The 12,801-nt window shown below is 32.7% G+C and overlaps 1 protein-coding gene across 1 annotated transcript in view; it reads right to left on the reverse strand.

Moving 5' to 3' along the window:
- Nucleotides 1–5,004: 5,004 nt before the first annotated feature.
- The window catches only part of LOC100265605 (putative nitric oxide synthase), a 33,746-nt gene continuing 25,949 nt past the window's right edge, over nt 5,005–12,801 (reverse strand). The window contains exons 7-13 of the mRNA XM_002268352.5: nt 9,813–9,858; nt 8,975–9,093; nt 7,234–7,347; nt 7,052–7,159; nt 6,872–6,961; nt 5,483–5,592; nt 5,005–5,393 (exon numbers count right to left, since the gene is read on the reverse strand). Coding sequence (XP_002268388.1) covers nt 5,144–5,393; nt 5,483–5,592; nt 6,872–6,961; nt 7,052–7,159; nt 7,234–7,347; nt 8,975–9,093; nt 9,813–9,858 — 837 coding nt within the window. The 3' untranslated portion in view covers nt 5,005–5,143. The remainder of the gene's footprint in view (nt 5,394–5,482; nt 5,593–6,871; nt 6,962–7,051; nt 7,160–7,233; nt 7,348–8,974; nt 9,094–9,812; nt 9,859–12,801) is intronic.

The following is a 12,801-nucleotide window of genomic DNA, read 5'->3' on the forward strand; positions in this document are numbered from 1 at the left end:
AGACTTTCTAATTAAAATTAATATTTCGTTCACTCCAAAACAAGTTAATTTCATTCATTAAAATTTGAACAAAATAAAAGACAATGTTATTTGGTTCTATATAACATAAATTTTCATGGAATTATTGATAGTCAAATCATAATTTGAACACTAAGGAAAGAAGAAAAGTAATTATGACATTTTTTCTCTCTCACTTTGCTAACTCTTACAAATGAAAACCTCTTTCTTTCTAATCTCCAAAGTTTTCTCACATAAAGTTATCTTATTTCATAGAAACAAAATAGATCAATGAAATTAATAATGAAAACAAGACGTAAAAGAAGAATATAAACAAATCCACAAAAGTCACCAATAATTTACTTGGTTTGGTTGTTTGCCTCCATCCACGACAGTAGCAAGATCGTTAGGAACCTTAAATTACTCTATTCTCATATCCTGAATCTTATAAGGTGTATATATATATATTGTTGGGAACCCTGAATTACCCCATTCCCATGCCCTGAATCTCATAATGTGTTTCTTAATATTAAAGAATTAAAGAAATTACTTGTAGTTTAAAGGGAAGAGAGCACTCAAATCCAAAAATGAAAACTGGTGAACAACGTTTTAGATGGACAAGAGATCAACCATAAGGTGAGTCCAAGGGATCTGAAACAATATCCAAGAGGTAAAATCCAAGTTCAGATCCATTTTGGAACTACTCGGCAGTAATATTAATGACCCCTGAACCTTGGTATGTATGGAAGACTATAATAAGCCATGACTCTTAAGTTAAATCATTCCACAAGTGACCTTGAACCAATACAACTTTGTTTGTAGCCTAACATTTAGCTCACGGAGTTATATATATGGTTTATTATTTGGACAAATATAATTATACACAAAAAGATATATTGTGACATCAGCCCTCCACGAATTATAATCAATGTTTTTAGAATCGGATCAAACATCGAATCGAAAAAGATACCTATTTACAGTTCACTAATCGAACTGGTGGTCGAAATGCAGTCGAACCGGTAATGTAATAAATATATAATTTATATTTTATTAAAATTAAAAATAATTTTAAAATATTTAAAATATATATTTAAAAATTAATAGTATTTGTAATATTATTTATTCATTTTTATATAAATATATCAATATTTTAAATTTATTAAACAACATATATATATAATACTTAAATATGAAAATATATAGAAAATGGAAAAAAAATTGTATTTAAATATAAAAACATATTGAAAACAAAAAAAAATAAATCGAATTATGTAATTATATATATTATTTTTTGAAATAGGCTATGTAGCGTTCCCTATGATACCTTTTACACAAGCAAAGGCATAGCATAATGGAGAGATTATCTTATTGTAAACTTGAGGTCTATGGTTTGTCAACAACAAAGCTAATTTTTCCTTAAAGCCCTTCACATTTGATCCCACATCAGAAATGGGAGGAAAAATGGAGGGCTTTATAAACCTTTTTCCATCCTACTCAAATCAGCAGGTTGTTGTGTACCAGGGGGCTCAGTGAGGGTGGGTCGGCCAGTTTAGGCCCTTATGGGCAGTTTTGCAATAATATGAGTGGGCATGGACTATTGGGTTGTGAGGGGAAAATTTAGCCCATTTTGCCAAAAACACAAACATGCAAAAGGTAGTGATCTTGACCCATCCAATTCTTGAAGAATTGGCGAGTTCATTGGTCGTTGGAACTTGTTCTTGAAGAATTGAACGGCTAAACCGGTCCGATGGGTAGACGGGTCAAAAGGGTGAATTGGACCGGAAAGGGCCGCCATTCAACAATACTACTGGTCTGACCAGCCAATCCGTTTTTAAAACACATATTATAGCAACCTCAACTCTGTTACTTCAACCCCAAATTATAGCTTATCCAATGTGTAGTAGTTAGCTATAGCTAGAAGTGCAGCCATTCAATTGAATAGGTTGAAAGTTGAAACCTCAATTTAAATCCTTGAGTAAGGATCGGAGTAGCAATTGAAAATATAAAAAATATTTTAGGAACTTTGGCATTATATATTAGTAATCTCATGAAGAAAAACAAATTAGGGCAATAATCTATCCAAATAACTTGAAAAATTAGAAAGAATAGTAATAATTCAAGTAGAATGCTCAAAGAACATAATTCAACTAAACAAGATCGATATTTTGAATCCAGAGAAAAAGGTTAATCACAATCTTAGTTAGAAATTAGATGAATAACAATCAAAGTATATTAAGATAAAAAGAATTCAACGACAACATTGATTTTTTTTTAAAAAACAATTTACTGTCTAATTTTATATTTCAAATTTGAATTCTTAAAAATCACTAAACCATAGATTAATCCAATGAATTCACATCCAACCAATTCATTCTAAGTTTGTCAGATTTCTATTTAACATAACATTCATTGATCTACATACAACACAACTTTTACCCCCCTCAATTAAAATATGATTTATTTATTTATTTATTTTGAGAAGTTGAAGCATTATACAACATTTATGGAAACCATACTTTCAATATGGCTGTCTTATTCCACCTAAGGAGTGTTTCCAAATATTGCAAGTGAAGGTATATAAAATTGGAAAGAATATTTGAGTTTATTTTAGCCAAGAATCCAAGAATGCTTGAAATCACTTCAAGAAACATGAATATTGAAAAAAAGATTTTCAATTTTATATATCTAAAGAAATGCCTTAAGAAGAAATGGGATAGACCAAAGGAAAAGAAGATAGATAGAGTAAGCTCAAATCCTTAGGTCTATGTTTTGACTTTTAGTCAATTAGGCAAATACCCGAGAACTTCATAAGGAATTCAAACCTAAGGGAATCAAAGGGTTTGGAGAAAATGTCAGCCAATTGATGTTCCATTAGGACAAACAATAGAGAAATAATCTAATCTTCAACTAAATCCCTAGTAAAATGATGATGAATTTCTATGTGTTTAGTTCGAGATAGAAGTTCGGAAAAACCTACTAGTGAAAGGACTTCCCTTTCTAAGAATCAAGATATCACAATGGATTTGGTATTATTATAAAACAGGGCATGCAACCTAAGGGAAGATAGGGTTTTGTATTATTATAGAACAAGATATGCAACTTAAATTAGGAAAAGAAAGGAAATAATGTGACGATAGCATGCAAACCTCATCAACGTGCCCTCAAATCATCCATACAAGCTTATTGTCTCACCTTATCCAAATTGCCCTACTTAATCTTATGAGGCCTTGAAGCTCCTAGGGAAACTTAAAAGTGTCTACCCATCTTTAGAATTAGATGAAGTATTCTAGAGAGTTTTTAGAATGCTAAGGAGTCGTCAAGATTCTTAATAGTTCTCAGGATGTCTATAAATAAATGAGAACCCATATGGCAAAGTATTTAGTACTTTGAGGGCTTTTGTAAACAAATGTGATACAACTTTCTAAGTGTTGTCCCTCTCTAGCTTCTATCTTGAGTAACGTTACTTATAATACTAAGCTAAATTATTAAGTAAAGTGCCTTAAAATAGCATCCTTAGAATAGCAAGCTAAATTTGAAGAACGTTGACTCAATAATTATAAGTATTTTGAATCCTCTTTTGTGTTGAGTAATGTTGCTTAGAATAGAAAACTAAGTTGTTGAGTAACGTTTTTTAGAATAGCATTTTAAATTTGGGAAATATTGATTTAATAACTTAACTATTTTGAATTGTTTAGGTGTTACACATGTATTTAGGACACATATGAGATAGTCATCTCCTTTTCTCTGGCTTTAGATGACCATGGATACTTTGAAGGTGGGTGAACATAAATGCATGAGTGAGAAATGAATGCTCTAGGTTTAGATAAGTGACAATACTTATGGACTTTGTGAACTGCCTCAAATATTCTACCTCAAACAACACGCATTGTAATCTGAGTTTAGAGTTTTTCATCTGTATTTGTTATTTCCCAATATAGCACAGCTTTAGCTTTTTGTTGATCACCATTAGCCATGAGTGTTTTGTGATGACTATGTTCATCTAAAAAATGATGAATAAATACAAGACCATCCTTTTTTTCACAATAATCCTTAGTAAGGAGACAACCATTTTGATTTTGTTTCAATATTTTGGAATTTTTTTTACTATCATTTTGATATTGTTGTAATTTTAGTTATAATTCTGAAATTTAATTGTGCCAACATTTAAGTGTTTGATAGAGGTTTTTTGGTTTATTAAGCATATTTTTAAAAATCCAAGGATGTAAATTTTTTGTTTTTTCTATCGAGTTTTCATATTTTAAAAATAAAAAAATAAGAAATTTATTAAACATACACCCAAACTTTAAAAGTGGTTTGAATAATTTGATTATTAAATTATTAACCAAAATAAACGCAAGGATGCTAAAATTTTAAACAATTTCTCGTACGTCAATATCAGAATGACCCTTTAATTAAATAAATTATTATATAATTTAAAAATTAATGCCTGATATTTTTATTTTTATTTTATTTTATTTATTTTTAAAACATAACTCAAGTACATGTACTTGAAATAACAATTTTTTGCATTTTATATTTTACAATTAGTATAATATATAATAAATACTATTGAATATAGATCTTGTATTGAGCCACCCTTGGATGAAAGGGTGACATAAAACCTATAATTGATATAGAACATTTCCAAACCATAAGATAAGAGGGAAAGACAGTCATTTTCACGCCAAATTTGCCTAAGATTGCTCCAAAAAAATAAAAAGAAAATGCTAAAAAAATATTTTATATATATATAATTTGACTATAAAATTTTTTTAAAAATCAAATATAATTAAAATTAATAAAAAATTTATGTATCTTTAATTTATTTAATCTTTATATAGAAAAAAAAACTAAGTAAAATAAATTTGAAATCACATATAAAAATAATTTATTAATTTTAAATTTATTTTTATTTTCGTTTTACTTTTTTCTCTATTTTCTTTCTTTTGTATTTTTCTTCACATTTTAGACAACCAGACATAGCCTACGTATTCATACACAAGAACGGAACTACAAAAAATTATTCCCCCTTTTCTAAGTCATGGAAATCATAATACAATACATTGCTCTCATTTTCTTTCTATATGGAGAAAAATGGAAGTCTTTCAAGTTCATTATACACAAACAACTAACAAAATCAGCAGAATCAGAAATACCATTGTGGTCTCACTTCCACTTCTTTCTCAGTCAATTCCCGGTACTGGTACCACTCTCCTCCACCCTTCCCCACTGGAATTGGAGGCCTTACAAATATCTCCACCGGCTTCGGAACTTGAATGGATAACTGCAGTTGTTCGGCAGTTTCTTCTAAATCTGAATCAGAAGTTCTGAGTGATCTGCCTATTGGTTCAACAGCAATCCATCCTAGGCCCGAGATTGCCAAATCACATGCAGGCCTGCACAAGCATAAACTCGTAAATTTCTGATCAATGCACACAGAACAGCAAAATCTAGTAGTAATAACCATTAGCAAAATTATAGAAACCTGTCGCTATCTTCAAATTTTATTTGCAGTTGGCGCTCTGTTTCAAGCCCTAACCAGTCTTCTGCTCTCTGTTTTCCAGTTGGTGGTGTCAAAAGAACTCCAAGTTCTTTCTGCATCAATCAGGTTTAAAGCTCCCGTCACACAGTACAGAAACATGACAACAAAAGGAGATATAAATGGATCAAAGAATATAGTAGAACTAGTGGGCTTTTATGTAGGCCGAAGAAAGGAGGGTGCTGCATGAATTTAGTTTATTTTATCGCATTTACCAGAATTCAGAGCTTCTCCTACAACGCAAACAGACACAAGAAACAACAAGAAATTGCATAATATTGAATTATATCTTTAGGATATCTAAGTGCTGTTTTAGTTTTAATTATTATCATAAGCTTGTGCACAAATGAAATCAGCTTCCAAATGGAGATATTGTGGGTGTTTTTTGTTGCTGTTTGTTTCCTTATCTGTGTTCGATTCCAAACCTATATTGTATACATGCAACATATGGGACAAATCAATGAACCCAGGAAACACATTTTTCAGCAGCTAGGTAAATGAATAATCTCATTTATGAATTTTCCAAGATCAAATGTTCATAAGCCAAATAAGGGCATTTACTTGAGAATAACCAAGACAATGACAGCACCAGACACGTGTGTTGGCTTTCTATTATTTTCCAATTTCAAGGGTAGACAAGCTAAACAAAAGAGAATATTGAATCATTCCTTCATTGTATGGAACACATAAAATCCGAAACCTCCACACAATAGAACCTAAAACAAATATTTGGCTTCACTGAGGTAAGATATCATTTTCTTGAAAATTAAAACAAAGTGATTAAAAAAAAAAAAAAAAAAAGGAAGAAGATTCATAATTCAATTTTCTGCCTTTTCAAAGGATTTTCTCAGCAACTACACAAGGTATTCATGATTTCGTGTTATGCCTGCTAACCAAATGCCAACACTATATCTAATGAATACTTGGGTGACTGCAGCACATTACCACCACTTCGCCTATAAAGACCAACCAAGAGTGCTTTCCAGCATTTATACATCCATATTAAAATACTAATTCAGCTTTTGATTGTGACATAGGAAAATGTTCATGAAATATTTGCAATATTTAACCCTTCCACCAATAGATACATCCATGGCTCCAATTTAAGTTTGAAGAGTTGCTTCAACAAAGATTTTCAATATACTAAAAAGGTTGGCTGTAAAACTAAACTGCTAACCCAATGAGTAGTCTCAAGACACTCATTTAATGATATAGAGATAACTATTAAAATAGAAATTCTAGTGGTACATTGTAACCTATTTAGGCTGACCGCAAAAATTTTAAAATTAAAGAAGATACAAGATCCAATCAACCTAAAATGCAGCTCAATATTACCTGGTAAAATTCATCTGCTTTGTCAGTCGGCACCATATGAATATTTAATGCCTTAGGCCCGTAGAATGTCAATCTTGTCTGTGGGAGAACCTGAAACATCAGAAAAACTAATATGTCAAAACTACAAAATTCACCCATAACCAGTTTGATGACCATATGAAAGAGACAATGAGATCAAACCTTCACAATATCAATTCTCACAAGACCTCCCCAGAATATTGAAAACCCATTCAGTCCATTAGATTTAATTCTGCTCAATGTACTATCATCAAAGGCCACTTGAAAATTCTGTAGCAAAAGGAAAAACCTAAGCAAATAGAAACTGACAAGAAATCTCCAAGGAAACTTTGAAGAGAACGTACAGGAAAGCATTGGCCCCTGAGGCGACTTCGAGGAGCAAGGGCAGGTAGGTCTTCAGAATGAACAACAGCAGCTTGCCTATGATGAAGATGAACGCCAGGTGTGTCATATAATTTCTGTACAATGATGAAAAAACATGATTGGCATTGGTTTAGGCTTGGGTGAGCTGTTCATAAATAATACACTTTAAATTCTCTAATATTTAGGGAAGACCAAAGAAATATCAAAGTAGATCCTGTAAATGACCAAAGCAGCTCGTACATGCATGTGTTGATGCTCTGTTAATATCATGGCCCAAATTCCAGAAAACCCATAATTCGGCCCATAACCCAAGGTCAAAGGTTTTGACCCTAAGGGTTCCTCCTAATCCACATTGGCAGTTAACCAAAACGCTCTGAAATATTTTTTTTTTCTCTACGCATAATCACGCTAGAGCTCCTTCCAACTAACAATCCAATTTATCAACATACTAACCACTACTCAAGAGCAACTAGATATAATAATTATCATTGAAGTCTAGAAAGAAGAGTTCACATTTGAGCAAATTAATCAAAATAAAGTCTCATTACAAAAATATAGTTTAAAAAATCTACCCATGTGAGGCGAATTAAAGAGGGAGTGAGATCCCTAGGGTGAAAGACCCAAAAATCTATCCCGAGAAGACTTCGAATGGGGAGTGTATTTGGGTACGGACGCGTATCCTTCGGTAAAAGCCTGAGAACGACAGTGCATTGTATGACTGTGTGTCACATATCCATATACATTTTATTTAATTGTTGAAAATTGTGAAATTGTTATAATTATAAAAACTAAAATACATGGGTTGATCAATGCTGGTGGAATGTTTCTTTTGTGTTCACTTGGAATTTAGTAATCCCAATTAACCCCTTGGGTGTAAGGCACCCTACTGAGCAATGTGGAATGCTCACCCCTTCCTTCTTATATATTTTAAGATGTAGATGTGACTCCTGAGGATACATAGATGGGGCGGGGAGGGCTTCGGGATGCCCCAGGAGATTTTGGAGCGGCCTAGTGGATTGTAATGTATTTGTTATGTTGGCTTATTTTGGAACTTGTATTAGCAAACTTTGAAACTATATTTTTGTAATGAGATTTTATTTTGATTAATTTGCTCAAATGTGAACTCTTATTTCTAGACTTTAGTGATAATTATTATATCTGGTTGCTCTTGAGTAGTGGTTAGCATGTTGATAAATTGGATTGTTAGTTGGAGGGAGCTCTAGCGTGATTATGCGTAGAGAAAAAAAGAAATTCAAAGCGTTTTGGTTGACTACTAGCATGGATTAGGAGAAACCCTTAGGGTCAAACCTTTGACCTAGGGTCATGAGCCAAATTATGGGTTTCCCGGAATTTGGGTCGTGACAGTTAAAGTTGAATCTCTATGTTTTATTTCACATAGCATCTAAAGCTACAAAACTCATCCACTTGAATGAGGTCGACGAAGAAAATTGGCATTTCTCCATTAATGGATTAGTCCAGTATTTTCTTGAAATTATCATATTCTGAAGAGGTTCAAAAGACACCCTAGTTGAATCACAAAACCACCAATGCTTTCCTTTCTGGTTTATAGGAACTGGTGAACTGACACCAAAATTAGGATTCAGAACTACAGGAATGAAGCACAACAGACGAGAAAAAAAAATTCTTCCAAATAAAAGACAGATAATTGAACAAAAAGGAACACTTGTGATGGGAAAAAACACAAATGAGAATGGCATATACCCCTCCACCTAGGAAAGCATCAATTTGAATTGGACCTAAGGTAGTTCCAGGAACAGCAGATTGTATCGGCTTGTATCTTTGTGCTGCTGCAGCAGCTGGATCCCTTTGGGCCATCATCTCTGATATCACAGAATTATAGTAAACCAAAGTAGGAAAAAAAATCCAATTCAGAAGTGAAACCATAATCAATAACAGTAAAAAGATGGCAAGAAGTAGGACATACTTAGACAGCATGCAGACAAATTGATATATGAGGTGTCTGATTACAATCTTATGGTGAACATTATACTAACATAAACTCATAACTTAATCTCTAGCAACTCCTATTTAATTGTCAATCATAAAAAGTTCTACTAAATTTGCTCATTATAATAAATTTTTTTTAATAAAAGATCGCTATAACTATAATAAGACGGACCTATTTTCTTAACATTACAGTCACATTATCCTAATATTTGAAACTTACACATATTTAATGCATCCAAGTCCATGTGACAGTAATTAGCAGATAAAAGTTTATATAATCGATAGTCTGATGCTAAATGTGCACAAACCATGTGTGTGAATGGTTTTTTATTTATTTTATATATATTTTATTTATTTATTTATTTATTTATTTTTGATAGGGGGGGATGCACCAGGAAAAGACGAGGAAGAAAAAGCCCCACACACTTCTACACCCCTAATCCAAACTTTTGTTAGCTTTCAAAAATAACAACATTAGCTTTCAAAAAGTGAGCTTATACTAGATAAAAGGCTAAGCCTATTAAACCCATAATAAAGGAGGTTCCCCTCAACTCAACAAAGAGAACATATCAAATCAACAACATAAACTCACTTAGTAGAGCATTGATGAATGCAGATTTTCCAACATTAGCTGAGCCCTGTAGGAATAATGACATTAAACATTCACAGGATGTCCTTATAAAACATACTTATGGAAGTTAAATTTCAACAAAGTCAAAGCAAAAATCACTGATAATTAGATTTTGAAGCCAGTAGTTTAAGGACAAAAGGACCAGCAAACAAATGAAAAGCAAAACTGAAGTAACCTCTCTACATGCCACTTCATCATATAATTATCTCAAAACAGGTAGAAAATCTGCAACTAAACCTTCAATTTACAACAGGCATATGAAGAACAAGCAGGTTAAAAACAAAAGAATAAGTCAAATTATTTGAAAATGAAAATAGCCAAGGTGGCAAAACTAAACTCAAACTATTTGATAATGAAGATCAAAAAACATGGATTCACAAGGCATACATCTATTTATATAATGATGATCTGAACTTGAATTTTAGAACAATGAGAAAACATGATCAGAACATACAGAAAAATAATAAACACTTTTGATGAATGTTGCAACTAAATAAACAAATGCCAATTTGACTTCGTTAAACCTAGCGGTATTTTTGCTATTACATAAATCAATATCAATCTTGCATGATTCAATCTGAGAATTATTAGCCATTACCAAGATGTATGCAACAGATCCATGAGACAAAATCCATATCCAGAGGATTTCTTTGCCATATAGTACTGGATCTTGAGATAAAAACTGAATGACTAATATCATGATCCAATGGTTTAAAGGATTTCTTTTGCTTTAAAAAATAATAATACTTTAAACAACTTTTGGAGAGGGCATCTCTTTTCCAATCATTAAACTCCTTAGAAGGAGAAATGGGATTCCATTTCCATAAGCATCTAGAGCTGCAAGTCCAAAAAGAATATTATCAATTAACTAATACCAAATTGACATCTAATGGGAGCACAGACTTAAGGGAGCTTAAATAATTCACTTTGTATCATTATTGTGATGTCACCATTGGTAACTATTGGCGGATCTTTAGGATTTGAAGATTTGAATTAGTTTAGAAGTCAAACTTTGTATTTTTAGGAGATTTAAATTAATTTCCTGATTTCTTAGGATTCTATAGGTTTCCTATTTTTCTGGCCTTCTTTACCAAATGTACACATATATATACACTTTTTCCAAGCAACAAAGATACTTGTCTCAGCAATTCTTTTCATGGTATCAGAGCTGTTGAACTAGGGTTCTTCTTTTCTTTTCTAGAGACGTTTGTACCTATTTTATTCTCAGCACTTGGCTGAAGAATTCCTTTTTTCTGGGTCCAACGTCTGTGTAACAGATCTTAGTATTTGACTGAGATTTTCTCTCTGCTTTCATCTTCTTTATCCCCATGTGCTCTTTTCTCTAAAAAATGTCGGAAGGATCTAGGACGACATCTCCTGAGGTTTCTTCAAACCCAAACAGATTGAATGGAAGCCTTGACAACCCTACACTTCAGAGCACTACAAAGAAATTGAATGGAAAAAAATTTCTAGAGTAGTCTCATTCCACGAAGCTGTTTCTGAGGAGCAAGAAGAAGATGGGCTACATTTTGGGAATGATTAAGGCTCCCAAAACTACTGATCCTCTCTTTGAATCATGAGACTCTAAGAACTCCATGATCATGTCTTGGCTTCTTAATTCTATGCAACCTGAGATGGGGAAGCTATTCTTATTTCTGTCTATAGCTAGGATATCTGGGATGTCAGGTATAACCCAACCTATTATTTGCATGACATCAGTCCTAAAGCATGTTCCTTAGATTGTTGACTTTGGAGCAAGTGATCATATGACTCAAGAGTCAAAACTCTTTAACTCATATCCCTTGCTCTAGAAAACAGAAGGTTGTCGTGGCAAACGGCTCGAATATACCAATGCATGGAAAAGGGAGTATAGCCATTAACAAAGACATTACTCGACTTTGTTTTACATGTTCCTGAGATATCAGCAAATTTGTTGTCCGTTAGCAAGCTTACAAAGTCTCAAAACTATTCAATAACATTTTTCTCAAATCAGTGTGTTTTTTAGGATCTTACTACAAGGAAGACGATTGGCAATGTTGAGGAAAGAGAGGGCCTATACTACCTAATTCCGCAAGATTAAGAGAACCAAGCATACCAAGTGAAAGGAAGTCCCTAGAGAACGATAGATTAGGTTGCAACATGAAAAATTAGGAAATTTAAATTTTGCTTCTTTAAGAATAATGTACCCTGATTTGTTTAAGGGTTTTGATTTATCTTTTCTTAAGTGTGAAATTTGTGAACTTGCAAAGAGTCATCGTGTTCCATACTCGTTGAGAAATAATAGATGTGATTTTCCATTTTCTCTTATTCACATATGGGATCCTTCTAAGGTCACAAGTATGTCTGGGACAAGGTGGTTAATTAGTTTCATTGATGATTGCATTAGAGTGACCTAGATTTATTTGATGAGAAAAAAATTTGATGCTATAGGGATTTTCCAAAAATTTTCACAAGATGATTAGTGTCTAATTTGATGCCAAAGTTAAGATCATTAGATCCGATAATAGAGGAGAATACTTTAGTGGATCTCTCAACATGTTTCTAATGGATAATGGAATTGTTCATGAGTCATCATACACAGATATACCTGAGTAGATGGCGTTGTCGAGCGTAAGAATAGACATCTTTTAGAGGTTACTCAATCACTTCTCTTTGCTAGGAACGTCCCAAAGATTCATTAGGCTAATGCTGTTTTAGTAGCAGCTTACTTAATAAATCGGATGCCTTCCAGAATACTTGCTAACCAGACACCCCTTGAATCACTTAAAGGGTTCCTTCCTATAGTGTGTTTTCCAAGCTCCATACCATCGAAAGTCTTTGGGTCAGTTGTTTTTGTTCACATTCCAGCCAGGAGTCATTCAAAACTAGAACCGAGAGCCCTAAAGTGTTTATTTATGGGTTATTCACCTCATCAAAAGGGCCATATTTGCTACCATCCTCTAACTAAGAA

Source organism: Vitis vinifera, chromosome 16, assembly GCF_030704535.1.
Source record: "Vitis vinifera cultivar Pinot Noir 40024 chromosome 16, ASM3070453v1".
NCBI lineage: Eukaryota > Viridiplantae > Streptophyta > Magnoliopsida > Vitales > Vitaceae > Vitis > Vitis vinifera.